This window comes from Nestor notabilis, unplaced genomic scaffold (assembly GCF_000696875.1).
Source record: "Nestor notabilis isolate BGI_N333 unplaced genomic scaffold, ASM69687v1 scaffold11460, whole genome shotgun sequence".
NCBI classification, from domain to species: Eukaryota; Metazoa; Chordata; class Aves; order Psittaciformes; family Psittacidae; genus Nestor; species Nestor notabilis.
In genome coordinates this window covers 74,146-97,056 of record NW_009911596.1, presented here as the reverse complement: position 1 = coordinate 97,056, position 22,911 = coordinate 74,146, and the positions used below count along the sequence as shown (strand labels likewise).

Here is a 22,911-nt window from a genome sequence, read left to right as displayed (position 1 = left end):
CCCGCCTCCATCCCCGCCTCCTCCGAGGATGAGGAACCCACGGGGGGTGGCTATGCGTGCAACCACCAGGCGAAAAACACACCCAAAACTCCCTAAATCCATAAATAAAACGGAAACGTAAACCCGCTTGACCTAATTCAAGACCCTCCAGGGGTGGAAGGGACAGATTGCAACGGGATTAAGCTGGCCTGGGAGATTTGCTGTGGTCCGGATTAATAGCGGGTACTGTATAAGGCGCAATATGAAGAGAGGGGTGGGCAATACCTAGAGGGGGGAGGACGGGTGGCGTGTGTCGGCTCCCCCGCTCATCCTCCTCCCTCTAAACTAACATCCCCACACAGGGTGGTTGTACCATCCCTGTACATAAATCCAGAAGAACAAAATCACAGCTCGAAACAGGCCATGCAAATAGCTTGTCTTTCCCAGTTCTTGCTACCGGTTTGGTTAAGTCCCAGAGAGCTCGTGTGAAACCCTGCTCAGGAACTCTCTCTGTCAAAATCTGCAGAGGTCTCTATGTATACATGAGGAGTCAAACCTGAAATCAAATATCTGGAAGTGAGGAAGCAGCTGCTTTTTTCACCTTATTAACCAAGAAGGGAAATAGCAAGAGTTTGACCAACTTGAGGGATGCAGCACAAGTGCTCTGCTCTGTCTGGCCCCACATCCAGCATCCACACAGCAGGGGCAAACCCAGGCCTCTTTCTATTTGAAGATAGCAAGTGAGCAAGATGAGAGCTGTCACAATGTTTTACATAGGAATTTTGCTTTCAACAGGAAGGTATTGACCTTTGAAAAGTCACCTAAGAAGTGGCAGGTCCTCAGAAAAGCAGTCGATCCAAGAAAACACACTTATTTTGCAAACGCTTTGGTTATTACTCAGCATTTCACACTGTGGTGGCAAAACAACAGAATAAGCTCTTCGGTGCCAGAGCACCATAAGCAATAGTAATATTTTTATTCTGTAGTCTTTATCATAGGCAATTAAGTAGAATAAAATGTGACAGTTTTGGAGCCAATAGTTGAACTGGATGATACAGCAAACAAGAAGGTACAGAAAGAATAGGAAAACAAGTATGGGAAACAGCACTTTCCTCTGGCCACCTTTTCCAATCACTTTCCCACTGCAGAGTGAGATGTCAAAGTTTTAAAAATAAAGTTGATCCATAGGTTCTCCAAATGGACTATTGAGCAATGCCTGGCAGGAAGGCTATTAAGAATCCACACTGTGATGTGAATATAAATGGATGCAAATATTGTCCTTGGTTGCACCAGTGTGCTACCACGCTGCCCTCAGGCCAGCTGCTCTGTAGCAGCCTTTCCTAACACCAACGGGTTTCAGAAAAAGTATGCCAGCAGTAAGTATTTTTATTTTTACTTAAACCTGCTATAGGCTTTTATACTAGAAACTGAACTCATCTTGGTTAGTCATTGGCTCTGTGCATCCATTCCCATCAGTCAGGCTTTGCTGCCAGCGCTGTGGTGATGGCAGTCTCCGATGCTGGGGCTTGCTGTGTAGAGATTTCATATTATAAACAATGAATTTTTAATCAGGCAGATTCGTTGCCTGACACCAGATGGAAAGCTCCAGCCCTGCTTTCCCTGTCTAGCTGGGCTGACTTCTCCTTTTTCTTACCATCTGAACAGCTGGTGTTTGGTACTCGGTTCAATTCCTTGCCGTCCCCTGTACATAAAGTGCTGTCAGCCAAAAATTAACGCAACAGCTCACTGGGTGACACCGTAACCTTGAGAGTTAGTCCTCCTGCATGCATCCAACCCCTACATCATCCATAGTCAAAGGAGATGCCGAGGCTGTATTTTAACTGGCAATGGATTTTAACATTCACTGGGTAATCTCATCGGTTTTGAAGTTCTGCACAGATAACTCGGTCACGACTCAAAGATTGTTTGAATCAGTTGGAAGAGAAAAATTATCATCAACATTTGATATGTCAGAGAGCAAAGCGGGGTGCTAGGGGCCTGTTGTGACGATTTTAGCACTGCTGTCACCTGTCGAGGGCAGGAGTCAGGACTTAGGCTCCATGACCACAGGCTGCATCAGAAGGAGCCAATGTGATCTTAAATGACCCAATGAGATTTCCAACAGCAGGGAACAGGTTACTACCTGCTTTTTCGGGCCCTTTCTTGATATGTGACCAAAGGGCAGACTTATCTGTTGCCAACTGCTGATCACCCACCTGAAGGCAGCTTGTATGGCAAGGATGCCTCTGCCTTGGTTGTGTACCTCGAGGCTGGACAGCCCGTTCGTGGTGTTTGTCACCCCTGACACGAATGGGCTCACATGTCCCCGTTTCCTCGCAGAAGTCTAGCAGTGGTCCTTGTGATGTTCACTGTGGAGCTGCCTTGCGCTGTCTTCCATGAGAGTACCTTTTCCAATAGCAAATGCACATATATATATAAAACAACAAAATGCCTTTTTAGAACAATACTGTGATGCCTGCCAGAAAGCAAATTGGCCTTCTAAGGGAGAGAGAGCTGGCTGGTAGAAACACACCTAGGGACAGAGGAACAACCAAACCTGCCCTTTAGTCCAAATGAACTGTAGGGAAGCTGAAGAGTTTCCACAGAATGACATTGATTCCTGCAGCAGGCCGAGCAGCTCTGGGTGCCTGCCTTCCCTTCCCTTTGCTCCTCATCAGGACTGTTCCACAGGTGATGCAGGATGGTGCAGTGGTGAAAACTGGCTACTTCACTGGATTGTTTGTTAAGCCAAAGTGAGCTCAAAAAAGTGGTTTTGCAGAAAATTATTTTGTCAGTTTCAGCAGAAAAATTGTGTCATATCCCTGTGTCCAGTATCGGCATGTTAAGACCAAGGGAATATGAAATGTAAATGATAAACCAAAGTCTAGGAAAATAATACACAAGCTTGATTAGCACTGCTAATTCTGGAGTGGGTTGAATCAATCATATAAAAAACTACTGTATTATTAAAGTAATATTAAAACTTAAAAACTATTAAAAACTATGCTTGATGTGCTTTAACATTGCATTCAAAAACATAAAGTCAACTCAACAGTAAGTGGTTTTAAGAGGTAAACCTACCAAAGTAATTCAATCGCAATTCTAAAACAAGTTGTGCAGCTGCATTTTCTCTGGTCTTTTGAACTTACTAGAAGCTTTCACATTTATGGAAACGAGAACAGAGATGAGAGAAATGAAAACAGCTACACCATTTTATTTCTCATACCACACGAAAATCCCACTAAGCATTTAGTCTGCCAGTTCAGACTAACTGCTTAGCCCAATCTGCATGTTTTACCAGAATTCAACTTCTCCAGCATAATTTTTAAGCAGTGGCAAATTTTGAGGAACACAAGGAAAGGGAATGGCAATTGAAAACTAAGCACACTCAGAAATCTGACTTTAATAGAAGCAATTGTTATATTTAGGCTCTTAACTCAAAAGAACTGTCTAGCTACCTCGAGCTTAGGGTGACAACTGTGCATTTAGAAGCTCTTCTTGAGCGTGACAGATAGCAATCAAATCTCCTTTTTTGTTTCAGTCAACATCCAGCCATGGAAGTACTTTCAATCACAAGTTACAGGCAATTAATTGAAAAAAAAAATTAAAATATCTTTGAAACAATGTTATTTACAAACCAAACACCCTTCTTCAATAGCCATGGCCACCTATGACTTGTGCAGGACAGAGCTGACTGCCCCATAGATCTCTACAATTTCCAGTGCTGCTTAAGCTGTGCCAAAGGTAAGTTTCTGGTCTTTTTAGTGTCAATAGAAAAAAGCCCCTCAGCAATCTGCACACAATTTCACATTTGACTACAATACAGTTCTTATTTTGGGTACATTCTCAGTATTTTTTTTTTTAATAGAAACTGTAAAATTGAAACAGAAAAGTACAAAAAATACTGGCTTAGGGACAGAGAGGACTTCAGACATGGCCAACAGCAAAGTATGTAAGATTATACCTCTTTGTGTTGTATAGATGCACGTCCATGAAAGAGTGGTGTGGTCAGTCATGAATCCTGACACACGCAGCCGACACTTGAATGGAGTTACAGTCACGTGCAAAACAGTTTCATCCATGTGAGTATCTGCAGGCTTCCCCGGATTACTTGGGTCCTCAATTAGATTAATCAAGCCCATGAAGGTTTTCATGCGCTGAAGTATTTATGGCACCAGGTACTAAGGCAGAGGAGGTTGTCCTGGGTGGTTTTTTGTTTGTTCATTTCTAAACACCCAGGTGGAGCGTCCTTACTGCCTTCCTCTATGACCCCCTGGTACCCGTGATTTTCCCCCTAGCAGGGTGGTTTAAGTAATACTATTAAAATTCAAAAAGCAAGGGCTTTCTGCAGTACTGGGCGATAATCAAGTGGGTGAAACCCACTGTAACCCTGAAAATTCAGGGTAGTGGACTGCCAGAGAAAGTGAAGCTAACTGCTCTGTAAAAATTGATAAACAAATACACAATAAGGAGCAATAACTATGAGAGTGTGTTAATCAGGCCAGAAACAGGAATACACCTGTTTCCAAGAACATCCAGTTTACTACTCAGAACTTACCTTGCATGTTGTTGTACAATGCTGTAGTTATGGGGAAAGAACCCACCTCAAATAAATGTATTCTTAAAATAGCATTTTGTTCTCTCCCCGTATTAATAGCTTTAGTGGAATGTAAAAATAAAAGCCTCAGACCTTAATTGACAGTACTGAGACTCTTCAGGTCAATTCAATGGCCAGTGAGGCCTGAGGTTTTCTTCCTCTCAAGAAATAAAGGCAGTAGGGGTTTTCTTTTCCTTTCTTTTTTTTTTTTAATAATTCCTGTGATCTCAGCTAAGAAGTGTTTCCCATTTTACACCTGGTTTTCTGTTTAAACCTCTCTCCTGCTACAACCCAGAGTGTAACATGAAATTAAGTCACAGATTTTAAAGTCTCCATATACACTTATTTAACTGACAGATGAGAGCCACAGTGTTCTTCCCCTTGAAAGGAGCAAAGCCCCAACTCCCTGCTCACAGGTGAGAAGTTTGCTAAAATCAAGCATCTTGCATTTTTGAAGTATCATGCAGCTGAATACAACTGTATCATCAAGGTAACCTTTTGGAGAACTTAGATTCCAAATTCCAGTTTGTTTTTAAATACCACAGGTATTTTTAGTAGTGTAAGTTACATGAAAAAAAGGGCATCTTATCTTGCTCCCTTTACCATACCTGTTGTTCATTTTCATGAGATTGGCTATGTAGATGAAAAATTACATTAAAAAAACCCCTAAGCCCATAGAAGAAATAATCATACTTGTTTTGAAGATTTAAACATCATTTTAGGAATCCTTAAAAAAAAAAAGGCAAAGATCACACTGGACCTTTGACAGTTAGAATGAAATGTTAATTGTGGAGTGAGCAAGATGCTTTTAGAAAGTTACTGGTTTTAAAATTTATAGATTCATGTTTGAACAGTCAAATATATGTTTGTATCTGCTCTGATCTAAGAAAGAGAAAAGAAGAATAAAGGAAGGAGAAAAAATGGAGGAGAAAAAAGGCAGGATTAGAAAAGGAGGAAAAAAGGAAAAGAAGTTAAAAAGAAAACAAAAGGACAAATAGAAAAAGCCACCAGGTTTTTCAGCTCTTCTAGCCACCATCTCAGTTATAACCATCCTCTTCTTTCAAGTTCTGAAAGCAGTGGGCTTTAATAACAAAAAAACCCCATAATCAATACACTTACATTTTTATGTCTCTCATCTTAAAATAGATATAAAAAAAGTGTAGAATTGCAATACAGCTGAAACAGAGCCACAGCAATGCCATTAATGGTCCAATTTCCAAGTATAATTCAGTACATGCCCATGAGCTGGTTTTGCACTACATAGAAAACCAGGTCAAAACCTAAAAAATAAATCCCCACAATTCAGTAACTTGATTTGCTGTCTTTTCTTGCTTTGGCCATTTCAGGTATTTTGAAACAGTTTGCAGCACTAGAGGCAAGTGGCAGTAACATCAAAATAAAAGGAAACTAGCCAAATGGCTCAGGTTTTAATTCCTTCCCTTTAGAGAATAGTTACAATTTCCAGAACTGTTATATATTTATGTTTGTTTGCATCCGGAGGTTCAAGTCGTAGTGATCAACAAATTAAATGTATTTCTGGGTTAAGTGGGAAAATACCAACCTGGAACTAAACTACGATCAGTTCTAAACCAAGTTTCTTCCAAGTGTTCCTTTTGTGATGAATTCTTGAAGCATCTTTATCATTTGAGATGTTCCCCACCCGCCCTTCTAAAAATGATTTGCTATCTGCTGTTACAAGAGAAGGGATCTGAAACCAAGGTTAACCAAACTTTTTGGCTTTACTGTGGAAAAGAATATAAACCTCTCATAAATTTACTTGTCAGCAGCAAAAAGACTCTTCAAGTGTCTTAACCACTGTACAGCTCGATAGTTTTAATACTTCAACTTTTTGGGTTTTTTTCCAGTTTTCATTGTTGAAGAAATAATTTCACAATCTCAAATCAAAGTCAACACTGCAGTGAGGAGAGCTTTTCTACTTTATTACAAAGAGAAGAAGCCTTTATGTGGTCAGAAAATACAAGATTGATCTTTTTTTTTTTTTTCTCTTCCTATGAAACGCTGCTGTTCAAACAGCCAGAGTGAATTGTCTCAGTTCACTTCTTTAAGTCCCATCACATTCACTTGGGTATGGATGTCCTTGGCTGCTGAAAATCTGGCCCTTTAGTGCACAGGGCGACAAAGAAGTCCCCTGACCAGCAGTTCCAGAATGTCCCGTTTTCATATATTGCATCCATGCACACCTCCTAAAAATGAGGTACAGCAGGGCAAACATTTTCCAAAATAGATGTCATATATATAATATATACACATTCGTACATACATACCTTTATTCATGTGATGTCCAAAAATTTAAAAAAAATGTACACATTTATTACAAAATCGTAACAAAGACTGGACAGTGTTTTGCTCATTCTGGAAAGATGAAGCTCAGTAATACACAACTCTGGAAACTAACCAGAGACTGTGGCAATATCTTTCTTCTAAACAGTCAGATATTCTTGCATTAAGCTTGGCGAAAACTGCCTTTCAAAAACAGAAGGGGAAGTAAAATGAAGGAAGCAAATCTTGCTCATCTTTCCAAATGAAATACGAGAAGGATCTTCACATAAAAATGCACAAACATTTTTTATTACCAATAGTGCTACAATGAACAATGCAAATTTTGTTGTCTAATTTTTTGTCTTTTTTCTTTTTTTTGTTTTTACATTTTGGAAAACTAAGTGGTAAACTTTTGTCAGTGTACTCGCTTGTCTTTACAGACCCAAGCTTGTCTGCTGGCAAAAAATAAAACAAAAACAAAAATTCAGACCCTGCTCAAACTAAAGAAAAACAATTACAAATTTAGTTGTTGGGCAGCACATAAGTAGTAAGGCAGGACCTCAAATGGTGACCCTTCGCATGAGCCAATTGCCAGATCCTCAAGGAATTAAAACCAGGATGCCTGAGCCACATCAGTTCTGCAGTTATGTTGAGTATTGTGCTGAGACAGCCATACCCCAAGAAAAGGGAAGTCTTTAGAAGGCTTGCTGAGCAGGGTTGTAGTTGAAGGTTGATGGCAGATGAGGCCTTTCTTCTAATTTGTCATATTCCAGATGGAACTCCTACAATTAAAAGACAAAACCGAATTAAACAACCTGTCATTTAGGTGGTGAGACCTGATCTTTCTACCAGCCACACTTGAAAAGCGCAAACACAGAGGATGTCATGTCCTAACTTATCTTAAGGTAGAAACACATGATTTTGCTGTCTCAGATTCAATATTTTAAGCAGGAAGTCATCAATACCCTAAGCCATCATACTCACAATATGTAGGTTCTCTTATTCTTTTCCATGCTACATTAGTCTCAAAACCCTAGTTATGATCTCAAACAATTTTATATATGCACACACAGAAACCAAATACACGATCACAGCGTGAGCTGAATTATGAATGGAAGCTTCTGTCTTTCAACATATCAGGCATACAGAGACTTATTTCAGAAGACCTGAAGTTTGGGACTATTTTGTGGCAAACTATCAGACCCAATTGTAAGATAAACTAGCTAGGTTTCTCCTTGGGAAACACTATCTAAAATGCTAGACCCGAAGTACTGAGACCTACTTAAGCCAGAATTTAACAAAATATTCCACCACATTTCATACTCCGATGTGATGGTTCAGACTCACCCGAAGAGCTACATCCTGAGCAAACTGCTCCTGTATCACACTTTGCCAAGATCTTTCATGAGAAATTCTCTGTGTTTTCTGTGTTACCCATGTACTTGGATGCCACACAAGCTACCACTTTGTAAATAAGCAGCTTTACAGTCTCACCAGCACAATCACCTGACTTTTGTTTAAGAGTGTCTGGTTTGCGCAATTTTAAATCATTTGAGTGATCCAGTAGGAATCCTTACTCTGACTACAGCAGCTACTACAAAACAGTTTGTAACCACCCCTGATGCCTAAATGCATCCCAATTCTTACAGTGAAAAGAGCAGCTTCCATCCCTGTGACCTTGATTCGTGAACACAACCCTAATTAATGCACTTTGGCATTTGGTGCTTGTTATTTCATTCATGCAAGAACATAAAATGACTTTCTGAAATCCTGTATTTCTCAGATCATTTCAGCAGTTTAACTGTCTCATCTCGATTTTATCTTCATTCAAGTAACAGCTTAAGCAGAAGTTTTAGAATTGACCAGCAAGAGTACTTCTTGGTAATTCAACAACAGCTACCTTGGGCATGAACACTATTTTGCCCAACTCAGTGGAGAACCTCAGCAGAACATCATCTGTATCTGCAAAGCAAGCTTACCTATTTCTACATAGAGATGAAAACACTAAAAGTAGCGAACAGACTATTTAAGAAGTGATTTAAGTTTCGCAGGTAGCCAAAACCTTAAAGACAACGTCAACGCAAGACCCCAAATAAAATCTAGGAAATCCAACTCTCAGACCATTCTTCACTAAGGCAAAACAAGGTCCATCTAGCACCAAGAGAATATTCAGCATGGTAAGGAAACAACGTAGGGGAAACACTAAGCATTCAGTAAGTCTGCATTCCTCAGAGAACACTGTCCCTAAACCTGGAAAAACCTAGCAAAACCCTGTGATGTTACAGTCATTTGCACTGAAGTTCTGCACATCTGTTTCTATTTTGGCTCCCCATTCTCTACTACAACCAAGGGGTATTTTAGTTAGTTGGTGGGGTTTTGGGTGTGTTATTTCAGTGGTGGGTTTCTCTGTCTTGTCTGTTTGGGCTTCTTCAGGTTACACATACAAGTCAAGTGCTTTTGGCATTCCTAATTAACACTGTGTGCCAGCTGGTGTATGCTCCCTTTCTGCGCAGGTACACATACACATGTGCCGACACTGAAGAGATGCTGGTTTAGGTTGGGTGGGTCTTCACCAATTCTGAAGTAGTTTTATAATAGAAAAAAATACCACTCAAACTCCTCTCCCATTCATAACTTTCAAGTTTCTATTCTGTCCATAATTGTGGAAGGATCTGCAGATTACTATCAATCTATGGCCATCTTCAGTCATTACCTGGACCTCCACATGCTCTGAAATGTCTTCAAAATTATCAAAATTATCCACGGCTACTTAAACTGCTAGGACAGTATCAGTAACCTAAAAAGGGCTTTCCAAACTTGAGATGGTAGCATGCCTCTATTGGCACTAGTAGCTGTGAACAAGGTGTGCGTCTGAAAGAAATCCTCAGGAGCTTGGGCAGCCCTTGCGCGCCACAAACTGGAAGCCCCTCATTTAGAAGGAGCAATAGGATTCCCTACCAAATTTCCTTTAGATGGGAGTTTACACTTCAAACTGTCATCGATTTTTAAAATAAACAGGCTTAAAGCAGCCTGATTTTGTTTTGCATCCTAGTGACAGCAATGCTCAAGTCCAATATCCAGAAATGTATGAGGACACCTCAAGTTATATATGACAGTATCAAAAAAAGAACTCATTGACCAAATTTTTGAAGACTAAAAGGCAATTATTTATTACATATAGAAAAATACTTAGATTACAGATATAGTTTATTGTTTTGCTTTTGATTCCAGTGGCCACTGTGGTTTAGGATGTAAACAGTAGCACTGATATTTTTTAATATAAACAGATACAGATAAAATGTGAAAAAAAAAAAAAAGTGCCATTTATCCATTGACAAACATCTGTTAAATTGTTTTATTTTCTACATGGAAGTAATTATTGAAAATTAAATACCTTTTATTAAGCAAGAATAATGAATACTAAATGTGTGTGGAAACTCAAGAGCACACATGCGACACTAAACGAATTGTTCTACACAAAGAAATCCATCACTTCTCATGTTATCCTGAAAACTTATTTTGATGGTAAAGTTACATCAGCCTGCACATGTAGAAATAATAATAGGCAAGAATACTAGAGATAGAAGAGAACTGCTTAAGATAATCCATAGCATTAATAGAGTAAAACAAAACAAAAAGTTAGCAGAACAGGAAGTGTCCTGAGGACATTATATTCTGGACTGTGTAAAGTCCATCAAAGGAGATGGTAGAAATTCCACGGCTAGCTCAAAAATTCCAAATGGAACCGGAAAAACAGCATTTATATTGGCTTCAAGATAGATGCAAAGATTTAAATTATGGGCTGAATTAAAATGCTATGGCACATTCCTATTAGAAGAACAGATTTAACATTCTAGCTATTACAAAAGTATGTCAATGAATATTGATCTTAGAAGAGTAGGGAGTAATTTAATATACACAGCCACCCTTACAAGCAAATAAATGGTTGGAAATACAACCTTCTCTCCCACAAAGAATTCCATGTTTTGTAACTACAAAAATCAAAGTAAAAGGGTTTTATATTCTTGTTTCTGAGACGGGATTAATTCTCCTTACTTTTCAAAGGAGGAATTCCAGACAGATTACTTCAGGCAATTTAAATGAGGATTTCAGTAAATATGCAATTGTAGAAAGCATTTTTAGTGTCATATCAACTTCCCTTCCTCTGTAATGTCTCCTCAACAGCAGCAAAATACATAGCCCAATCCTCAGTGAAAAACCAAAGTGTCTTTAACCATACTGTACTTTCCATGTGCCCTAGGATGAAAACCATATATCTCTAATCAGCATTTTCCTTCATTTTGTTTTGCATTTAAAGTGGATTTTACATTTACTGTAATTCTTTTTTTTTTTCACTATTTACTACCATGTATCAACATAAAATTAATTTGATTTTATTTCCTAATAGTTTAGGAACTCTCATTACTCAACTGTTACACTGCATTTCCTTCTTCAGTCTATTATCAAACAGGAATATAAAAATAGAGCCTACAGCTTAATGAAAAAGATGAATTAATTATTTTATGTTTTCTTGAAGTCATCCTGTCTACTGGGCTTTGTTAAAACCAACCCAGGACAGCATCAAGAAATCTGTTCGATCATGTCTGGTGTATGTTTTTTTACAAACGTAGTCTTAAAGTTTAGTCATATTATACAAAGTAGAAAGTTGTATTTCAGTATCTATTGAAATGCAGTATAATTTAAAATAGGTACAATAAATACATAAGCTCATAATGCACCATGTCTGCAAAGCACAACACATTAAAATATGTGCTGCCCTATATTTGAGCATATACACTAGAACAGACCAGTTTATAAAGTACTGTGAAATTGAATTTACACATGTAAGAGACAGTAATTTACTAGAAATAATTCTTGTCTGACTGCTTCAAAAAGGACTAATGAAACCGTTAAGAAAAATTACTACTGCAGCCTTTTAAGGAACTGATATTCTTAGCATTCAGTAATAATGCAGCAGTTGTAGTAAGAGACTGCAATTTATCAGACGACTTTTTCTCATAGCTTCTTATATTTTTAACTTCCTGAAACATTAACAAACACTTCTGCATTTGTTTGATAAAATTACTTGGCCACACTTTTCTTTGCTTTCATGCAACATGGAGTTATGAAATACTGCCATTCTTGTTACGGTAAGTCTATGTTAGTCTTCCTCCAAGGAAATATCAACTCTCGAAATTAGTATCAGAGGTAACAACGTTCCTATTCAAAGCCAAGATCACACCTGGTATACACCTAAGTTCTTATTTATTTATCAAACATGCAAAGGTCGCAGAATGATTTCTAGCAAGCTATTCCTTTTCCATGTAACAAAATAGCAATTTTTCCCCAAAACCACCTCTAACTTCCTGCTGTATTCTGCACCAAAATAAAATTAAATACAGATTTTAAAATAACACTCCAGTTACATTTTTTACAGTAAGAAATACACAAGACTAAAAGAAATTATCTCTTCCTATAGACACCAGGGAGGAGGGAATCACATTCTTTGTTAACTTATTGCTGCAGGTGCAAAACTTTAGAAAATACTATCCCTCTCCATACTAGTTATCAACTGCTTCTTAATGTTGGGACAATTAATTTCAGGATGCAAAGTAAAAAGAAGAGAAACGATGAAGATCTTGGGCAAAATCATTCAGAGAAGAGTAGTGATTCATCTCTCTCATCTACCTCTCTCGCCACAGTTTTTAGGAATGCCTAACAGATGAAGCCAGCTCTGCTTTTTAAGAGGAAGGATCTAGTGTGATAATTAGCAACTCAAGTACTGAATGCCGAATTTCAGGACATCACTCAGGACTCCAAATAGAGGTAATACTGTCTTCAAGAATAATGCTTAAGCACCAAGTAGCAACTTCATACATTTAATACCGGTAGAAAAAAAAAAGGAGACACTAAAGAGCTTACTACCCTTATACAATGGGCACCACTTCCTCCTAGTAAAAGAAATGTGTTTCCGCATAGGGTAAAGAATCAATTCCATTGATATATGAACCTACATGAGGCTCTTATTGCTCATAAATAAATGGAACATATTCAGTTGACTCCGAAGAAGAAATTCATCCTTTCAAAAAGTAATCACTTTCCCTCTGATGATCTTATGTAATAATAAAGTAGCTTTAAACAGTGTCTTGGGAAACCTAATGAAGTATACCAAGCAATAAATTAAAACTTTCCTTTTGTTTTGGCTTTTTTTTTTTTTTTTTTGAGGGGAGTAATGCTTTTGCTTTGAAGTTTTGGAATTACCCTGCATTTATGAAAAGCCATCCAAGTTGGGCTTGCTATTAAAAACTTGGGTTACAAAATCTTGGTCCTTATGGTCACAGAGGCAATGAGTCATGCATACAAATGGACTGAATAACCTCCCATATCATTTAGGGCAACTAAAATGTTAATTTCTGAGAGGAGCTTGCATAAACTAAGCAAACTTACTGGAGGAGAGGGAATGAAAGAAAAAAAGAGTATTATATCCAGTTAATCTCTAGATGACAGCAAACCTCAATATACAGAGGGGAGAACACTGAATTTTATTCCCTTTAATTTAAAGCTGATGTTTAAAAACACATCAACAGACATGTAACTATTTAATGCAGTATTTCACAATCTCCAAGTGTGACGATGCAACAGATGCAACTTGCTTACAGACATAAAATGCCTATTCAGAAAAAAATCCATGAGTTGGGCTCCAGGTGACAAGATTTCTGATTAAATACCTAAGGATGTAGAACCACAAAATGTAGTTCTGACATGGTGGAATCACATCTGTGAGTTCAAGGCTTCACGATTAATCTGGTCTGATCTGTTAAGTCCTTTTTTCAGAGAAAAGCAGGAGTGTGATACTCCTGCGACCTACAGAAGGTCTGATATGGAAGTTCTATGTTCCTCTTTCACTGATGAATGCAACGTCAGCTAAAACTTGAGGCAAAATCATGCCACATCCATAAGATCTCATGTAGCTAAAGTTAAATGGGCAATGAGATTCCTGACAAATTGTTTAACTCAAAAAGACTCTAGGTAGGTGAAATCTTGTATGTATATGTGTATTATGTGAATGTATCTTTTATCAGCTCCAGCTGAAGCTGAAGGCACCACCTTGTCCAGCAGCTAATTTCGAAAGAGCATACCTCTTGCCAGGTAGCAAACATTAGCACTCCTGATGTACTCAGGTAGTGTTCTGGCACTAGAAAAAACTTTGCTTTAGAGGGGGAAAGAAATCACAATCCAGCCAGCAAAAGACATTGTATGATACGGTCTTAAAAACTGGAAGCTAGAACTTGAATTGGATGGTCTTAGAAGTTGGAAGATACTGGAAATGAATTATTTTTGGGGGTGGTGGAGTAAATGAACCACAATGCTATACATTTCTTCAGCTAATAAGTAAAAGGTGAACATTACTGACGGTATTTACTGACAGAAAGGAACAAATAGATCATGAAAAGTTTGAAGAGAAGACTGTAGATTATTTTAATGCCTCTTGGCCTAGAATACAGAAAACAAGTATCATGAAAACATGGCTCCTCCCTAAAAGAAGTGATTTATTTCAAAATACTCTAATGTTCAAACAACAGAGCACGGAAGCCCAGCAACATGCTCAAGGAAAATACGTGAAAAACAATAAAAATACTCCTCCCACTCATCCCACCCCCATTTTTAATTCCAAAGTGAGATACAGTGGCTGCCTATTTAATTTTCTAAAGCAAAATAACAAAATACTTGCAAGCACAAGTTCTAACATAATGCTTTCTATTCTATAATTCTGTACTTGGGCGGGGAGAGGGGGGAAGCTTTTGATTGTAACAAAACTCATAATAGAAGTTCTAAGTCCTTGTATGTCCAAAAGAAAACTGGAAACAGAGAGACAGCTCCTCCTTTCCCACAAGCAAGCCAGTGTTTTAGGATATCTTTATTCCCTCACACATCAGAAATTAAGATAGTGAACTTAAACAACGGAAGGTTAAAATGTTTGAGATTTGGGGGGAGTGAGGGATGGGGAGAAGAGGCTGAGTTTTACTTTTGCCCTTCTAAAAATACATGGTTGACAGACTTAAAAAATCTGCACAAGGGGAAAGAGATACCTTAGCTACTTTCCTCCAGTTAAGACAGTCAAAGAAGTAATATGTTCCCCTCTCGTACGTATTGGTTTTCATCGTTGGCTCCATGCCGGGTGCCCTGGTGATCCATACTCGTTCTTCTTTGTGGTATCTCCAATCCCGGTTAAATCTTTAATTTTCAATAGGAAGGAAAAATATTTTTTAGTGTTAGTTATCTGAATGTGACTTAATAAATAAAAATTTTAAGGGTTTCAATTAAAATTGTACAATGTATTCAAAAGCAAACCAAAATTTTTAAGACATAGTTATACCTGTGATCTCATACCTCTTCCATAGAATTATTACACCTCAAACTGATCCCATATGAAACTTTAAGAAGCCTGGTAGGTTCAAACAACAAACTCATATGATTATTTCCTGGTTTTCGTTTTGTTCAAAATAGTTAAATTACATGGTTAATAATGACTGGCACCTGCCACTTTTTCACAGTGTTTCATAATAATACAAAATTCACAAGACAGGCTTTTGATTTCCACTACATGAATGAAAAAAAAGTACAAAATTCAACCAAGGTTGGAGGAGGTATTTAAAAAAAGGTTTCCAGCTTTAGATTGACTAAGCTTCTGTTTTCAGTTTCTAACTTGTTGGGTTTGAGTTTTTTTTTTACATCTGCTACTCCATTACTGCAATAGATTAAATCATAAAAGACTGACAAAACAGTTTGAACGTACAGCTCTACTGCTGCTAATAGCTGTAATACATCTCCTCCATTCATGTAATAGAGATAAAACAGGAGATCTTCTCCATATCGGCCAAGTTTTATTGCAGCCAGCTGCAAAAGATTGAAGAAAATGAGGATGAAAAATCACAATAGATAAATGTTTTAAGACATACTATCTCACTTAGATAACATAAGGATACATCCAGAATGTGCTTCCATCCTAAATGTGTTTGCAAATGATACTCTAATATAACAAGAGTAATAATTATTAAACCAATCGCTTTTTCTTCACTTTTAGTTAACCTTTACAACTTAAAGGATACAATAGGAAAATAAACAGAAGTAACAAATTGGCAAGACAGAATTTTCTGCCTTTGTGTATCCTCAGCTTGTTATTTAACAAAACAACCACCAACATTTACTCATATTTTCCCACTTCAAACTCTGTTAAGTAACATTACTAAAATTTCTTACAGTATTTCTCAGTGATCACTCTTACAGAACTGCAACAGCTGAAAGGAAACATATCTATTAAAAAAATCCCTATTCGTGTAGGTATGGAATGCAACAGATAAATGTGAGAATATCTTGAACCACAATTCCGACCTCGTCTCTAGAAATATCTCAATTTAATATGGCATTTGAATATTACAGTATATGGACTGTAAAAAACTGCTTTGCATGAAGGGCAAGCTCCTAAAAACATAATGTGCTCTTTTGCTAACCATGCCTGTTCTCAGTTTTGTCTTCCCTTTCTTTTTCTAAGGTGGAAAAAAATAGAACCTTTTTCTAGACGTGTCCAACTAGCTGGTTAATGCACCACTGTTCCCCAAAAGATTGAGGACACCCTGCACTGATTTTGAACATTACCTATCCAAAAGAAAATCTAGAAAATTACTATAATAAATTAACAAAAAATACACACATACACACGTACTCACCTTATCCCTAATGTGAATGTTAGTTAAGTATTCAGATGGAACATGGAAGTCTAAAAAAGAATCGGAATTGATGAAACTATTAAGACATGTAAATGAATAGAATTTACAAATATTAATATTGAATTAAATAGTTATTTCTCTGTTACCTATGTCTTGAGGTCGACAAGGTGATGATGCCCAGGGTGATGCAAATTTGGGGTAAAGATTTCTGAAAAAGAGAAGCACAAACTTAGCAAAATGAAAAACAAAATCCAAACGAACCAAACAAAAAAACAAGCCTAAAAACCACATCACACAACCAAAATCACTAGCTGGGGAGAGAAGGAAAGAGAAAAGGAAATTTCCAGCCCACTTTCCTAAAACGGTTACATTTATTAATTTTCTTTTTAATATGTGGAGTAAGATTGCATTTAAAGTGCCATGGGAATCTACAGGGTTAAGATTTCCTTTTTAATCTATCATTCTTTCAACTTAGGTGCCAGGGATTCCAACCCATTCCAGGGATCCAATTTTACACAGGGTTTCAATTTGCATAGAAACAGCCTAGCATTTAAAAAGGAAGGAAAAGCTTATACTGGCAGATTTTCTTTTTCTTTTAAACTAAGCAGTAAAGATTTTACTCTTCTAAATTCAGTGTCAACAAATAAACTGAATCTCAGCACAACATGAACTTAAGCTTATTATGATTTAATATTTTTTCATACAGTTTTTGTTACTGTATTTTTAAAAAGGAGCCATTAGTTTAACAAAGAGAAAATCATGAACCTTCCAACTCTACTGCAGTGACTGAAGTACCAAGGAATTAGTTTTCTAATTAACAGGTAAAGAAGTGAAAGAAAGGAATGAGCAAAATCTACTTTTGGCAGATTAATACAGCCTGCTTTTAATTATCCATGATAGCACACTATAATGGCAAGTTTTGTCAATGAAACTTGAGTATGGTACACCTTATCAAATCTTTGCTTCCTTCTTGTCAGAGACCTAATAACTACTATAAAAATACTGGAAACCTACTAAATCACCTCAGCAACCAACTCCCAGCTAAGCTATATAGGCCAAAGGCTACACTGATCAAGTGGTGTCCATCTCACTTTAGAGGAACTAATCTTACTGTTGGCAAAAACTTATGCTTTAGAGCCTGAAAGAAGATTTCGGTGGCAAAAATCTGCAGATGTTGAAAAGAATGAAACTATTCCTTCTACTGAAAGCATGGATAAGCACTGCCCCAAGAATAGGAGTGTCATGTGTGCCCTAGAAGTTTGGTTTCCTAGGGCAAAGGATCCAGAATTTTACATATGCAATAAAAAAAAAAAGTAAAATGAAGTGTTTGTGCACAGCATTCCCTCTATGATACAAATGAAACTCAATGACTTGAACATTTTTCAAGGAGGTATTGGACAGCCTACAGTCTGTTTGATGAATATTTCGGAAAGCTTCAGAACCCAAACAAACAGCTACATGATCTCTGAAGAATTAAATGAAGTAATGCCATCTTCTTCATTTTTATGTAGCGTTTTAAGCTATCCTAAGGAATTAAAAGCATATTTCTTTACAAAGACACAGGACTATAAGGCAATAGGTAATCATTCTTTCAACAACCAAAATAAATCTTAAGCTGCATAGAAAATCTATATAAAACTAGGAGTTACAGGGGTTAAAATTCAAATCACTAGAGCTACATACAGAATTCTAAAAGCACATTTATTGTGCTGAATGTCTAAGGCAGGTGCTTGTACCATCAGAAGTACCTCACAAGGCAGAAAATTCTGGCTTCCCACCTGTGAAATGCTTTTACTTTTCCAAATGAAAAGCAAGCAAAGGATGTTTAACATAAGGCAAGATGGCAAGCTAGACACTGAGGACTGCACAAGCTGTCTGAAAAGCTTTTCTGTAGCATAAAGTAAAACCAACTTTATGATACAGAACTGTCTGGATTAAATATTAACTCTATCCCCTCCACCCAAGACCCTAAACACCCTATAAAGAGTAATTAAATATTAAAAAATTTAAAAATCCAGCTATTTACAGCATAGCTGCTGAAGAAAAGCAGCAAGTAGCATGCCAGGTACATATAGCGTCCATGTACAAACACACACTAATAATTTGGATGCTGTCTGTATTCAGAAGGTGCATAACACAGCTACAAGTTATCACAGCAAAGTATGTTCAGTGTTCCTCTGCAGTGCGGTGCTACGTAAACCTATGAGATTTTATGCAGACTTTCCAATAGGTATGTTAAGTTTAAGCTTTATGTTAGTCATTAAAACTAATGAACATTGAATAAAATACTAGAAGTATTATCACCCATTACTATTCTGCATGCCAACACCTAGAGAAAGTAGCTGTATAACCAAACAATATAAGCAGATTCCACCTGTGCTAGGAACAACTGAAGAATTCAGATACAGATGTACTTGAAACTATTTTAGTGAGCAAGGGCATTCTACTTTCAGCTGATCAGCCTCAAATTAAGTTTCAGCAATCTGTACTAAAAACAGTAAATTACTTCAGTACTGTGTAGATCCAGGAGACTGCTGTAAGCTCTGGGCCTACCAAGCAAAAGCAGCAACCTGAGGCCAGCATAACTGTTCTCTATGCATTCTTTTTATGTTGTGGGAGAAGGGATGGGAGTGGGGAAACTACTGGATTCAATGGAAAAGTGACCTGCAAGACCAACACTATATGTGAAGATAGTAGGTTAATGTAACATATTCTGCAAATAACTACAGACAACTAACTTTAAAACAATTTCAAAACAATTGTCCGAAGTGTCAGTGGCATAACAATTTGACTAAGTTTTGATGCAAGCTCTATAGAAAGAATTTCCGGAAGTGACAATTTCTAAAAATTTACATTTTAGAAAGAAATATATACATTAATGCCAGTTATTTCCAGTCAGAAAAATTAGGAACCACTTTCCCCCTTCTTTCCCATTCAACTTTATCTCCACATTCATCAATCTTCCCTGACTGTATGAAGCTCCATATGAATTTGTGAAACATGGAAACTGTGCATGTGTATGCTGTTTGGTCTTTTGTTTGTTAGTATTTTATGTGCAGACCTTAAGATACATGTCAATAAAGCTGCACTACGTAAAACTCTGCTAAAACAGAATGATGGGAAATTACCAGCTGAAAGTCAGAGTATCAGATAGTAAATTTCTCTCACCATTACAGTCACCCAGAAGATACCTGTTTTGTCCAATATGACCTAGGTTCCTTCTGCAACTATTAGACAAAGTGAGACACCCCAGGCTACTGATTCATCTCACCTATCTTAAGCACTTACCATTAGTTCAGTCAATAACTGCTTTTCTCCCTACTGCCTCTTCAGGAAGCCTACATGACTAAACTTAAGTGAATTGAATAACTGAAAGTTAACCATAAAACTACATTTTCATTTAAATTAATATTTGGTGCAGATGCTCTGTTTATTATTACATTAACATAAATTTACCTCAAGGAACATTATTATTTGAAAACTAATGTATACATGAAATTTATTAACAACACACTGTCAATTCCTTCAAGAAAGTTCTAAAGAAGTTATGAGAACAAGCAAAAAGCCATTAGGTTTATTGAAAGCTTGCATAACAAGATCTCGATATGCCTTGAAGCACAATTCTCTTGTTTATGAAAATTTTATTTTACTGTCATTACATTTTCAAAACTTATTTGGCAAAATATCTTGTGGGTTTGATAGTCATGTGAGCCTATTATGAGTGACAGCATAATAAAACTAAAACTGAAGATAGTACTAAAAAGCAGAAACTTACTCAGTCGAGTTGAGATTGAGACCTAGTGTTGTTAAGTCACTTCCTAATGCAAGATGTACCATTCCTGGATCTGTCTCTGCTGCCCTGATGAATGTTAACAAGCCAATCATTCCAAACTGGTCCGTCACCATCCCTTGAGGAATGTTGGTAACCCGACCTGGGCAAGAAGAACAAATTAATTTTATCCTTTCAATAAGTGGAGGAATCAACAAGGTGATCTAAATGACTGTCAAAACTTTTGAAGAAGAAAAAGTGGAATGACACATACCATCAGGTAACACCTGGATCCCTTTTTTCTGCTGGTTGTTGTTTTGCGTAGTTGAACTTTTGTCTCCAGGAAACTTGGGCCCATCTGTGCTGGATGAGGTTTTGCCTGATGTACTCAAATTCTGTTAAAATAATTTGCAGAGTTGGTATGTTGGAAACAAACTAAAAATGGAGAAATCTGTTGACCATATCTTTCAAGTCAAGCACTCTAAACCAGTATGCCAAGTCACTCTAATAAATTAGGCACTAAAATGGAACCAAGCTGAAGCTCTTAAGCTCTTCTGACAAACCTTATGTAATATTACCACTTCCTAAAGTATACCTGTCATACAATAGTAGCTATTAATGAGCCAACAGCTTACAGTGTAAAAGGATAAGAAATATTTTACACCTCAGCTTGAATATACAATGGATATCCCAAGTGTCTGTGACTAGACGGTATTTTTGACTCATCACATCATAAATTTTTCACTATAGTTTTGCTCCTACATAACACTCCATGACATAACAACAGATAATAACTCAAACTAATTTTAGGTGCAAGAAACATACAGTTGGCACATTTGCAACCATCAAGAAAGAGATGTAAACACTATGTCTGTCAAGAAAACTGTGGCTATGCTCCAGGAGCCTTCTGTAATGATTATTTTTTACTCTTTATTATTCTTTAAAACAAGCCTGCAGTAACAATGTCATCACATTTACCATCTCCTCCCTTACTGGATTCAGTGTATATATATATTCAGTGTGTATATATATATACGTATTTCGTATATATATATAGTTCTATATGAAATGCTGCTTATGCAAAATTTCTCATTAATTCTGGAGGTAAATGTGAAAATATTATAGTACAAATATAGCCAGTGCCCACTTTAAAATATAGCAATCAAAGTAGTATGAACACTCAGAATAAAAGAAGAATAAGATGTACTTACCGATTTATTGTCATCATTACTCGATGTTGGGTCTTTGTAGCTGGAGCCTGGTAATGCTGGAAAATCTTCATTGTGTATTGAAAAGTCCTGGGACTGCTCACTTGCTGGTTTAGTTACCATTCCAACTATCATCAAAATGAAAGCAGGAATAACATTAAATGACTGCTAAGTAAAGAATTTTCTGCTGTTGATCTTGCTGACTGTCCATTTGCACTATGTGCAAACTGTACAGCAGAAACAGCTTTCAAAAAAAAAAAAAAAAAAAACACCAGGTAAACCAAAACAAAGCATATTCATTTAAAACATCCACACATATTAGACTAAAGCCTCTTATTTAAGTGTGAGCTGAGAAACACTCCAGGTTAAATTCATAGACACATCCACTGCTTTAAGAATGACGCCCAGTATTTTTACCAGGAGCAGCACCTGCTTTGCGTATCTAAATCAAATAATCTTTACAGGATTATTCAAGCGGTATTTAAGTAAATCCACTGATGAAGGACGGATATACTGCTTTTACGATTGTAACACATTTTTCCTCCATCCCCTAACTGCATGAAGAGTTTCTTAGCATAGTCTCTTTAGAAGCACATATTCTTAAAGGATGCCATCCAGACTTGCAACAGAACATATCACCAATGAAATACTTGCCTGTGACATAAGAACGACTCCTGCTTTCAGTTCAGTATGGAAACTGAAAGCATTTAGCCTACAACTCTCAGTGCTCTGACCCTAATTTAAAAAAAGTAGGCCAGTCACATTGGAACATGGATTCCAACTACTGAAAAGCAACTTTTATTTTTTTTTTTTAAAAATGCCAGTTAAAAAAAAACAAACAACAAAGCAAACCCCCAAGCCAACCGACACCAAGGAAAAGCCCCCACACCACGCGCCCAAGGGCAAATATTTTGTGAGAGACAGAGAAGTAATACAGTGATTTGGTTGCAAACAACATTGCACTAGAGGAAGAGAAAACAGAAGGACATCTAGGGTCCGTTTTTCAAAGGTTCTTAATGGATGTGTAGGATCTAAAATGGTTCAGTAGATTACTTTCTCTAGTATTCAGAAATTAGAGATAAAAGTTCCTTTATTTAAGAAAAAAAACCCCAAACACTGAGTTAATCTTATTTCTGCTGTTCATCCTTTTCATCCAGAGTTATTACCATTTCTTCTACTGGATGAGTATGACTGATAATGAATTAACCGTGTTGCATATTCTCATTCTATCTAAAGGTTACCTGAAGTTTAATTTTCCTGAATAAGCTAAGCATGAAGAAAGTATGTCTCTGTCCAGTTTCAAACCTACTTCAACTTTTTGTTCCTGGAGACAGTGTCCAGTGCACCTCA

At 37.1% G+C, this 22,911-nt stretch overlaps 1 protein-coding gene across 1 annotated transcript in view; it reads right to left on the bottom strand.

The window, feature by feature from the left end:
- Positions 1-6,494: 6,494 nt before the first annotated feature.
- Positions 6,495-22,911, bottom strand: part of CNOT2 (CCR4-NOT transcription complex, subunit 2) — a 47,520-nt gene continuing 31,103 nt past the window's right edge. The window contains exons 8-15 of the mRNA XM_010015582.1: positions 21,565-21,689; positions 20,628-20,748; positions 20,360-20,516; positions 16,731-16,792; positions 16,585-16,634; positions 15,654-15,754; positions 14,947-15,091; positions 6,495-7,638 (exon numbers count right to left, since the gene is read on the bottom strand). Coding sequence (XP_010013884.1) covers positions 7,552-7,638; positions 14,947-15,091; positions 15,654-15,754; positions 16,585-16,634; positions 16,731-16,792; positions 20,360-20,516; positions 20,628-20,748; positions 21,565-21,689 — 848 coding nt within the window. The 3' untranslated portion in view covers positions 6,495-7,551. The remainder of the gene's footprint in view (positions 7,639-14,946; positions 15,092-15,653; positions 15,755-16,584; positions 16,635-16,730; positions 16,793-20,359; positions 20,517-20,627; positions 20,749-21,564; positions 21,690-22,911) is intronic.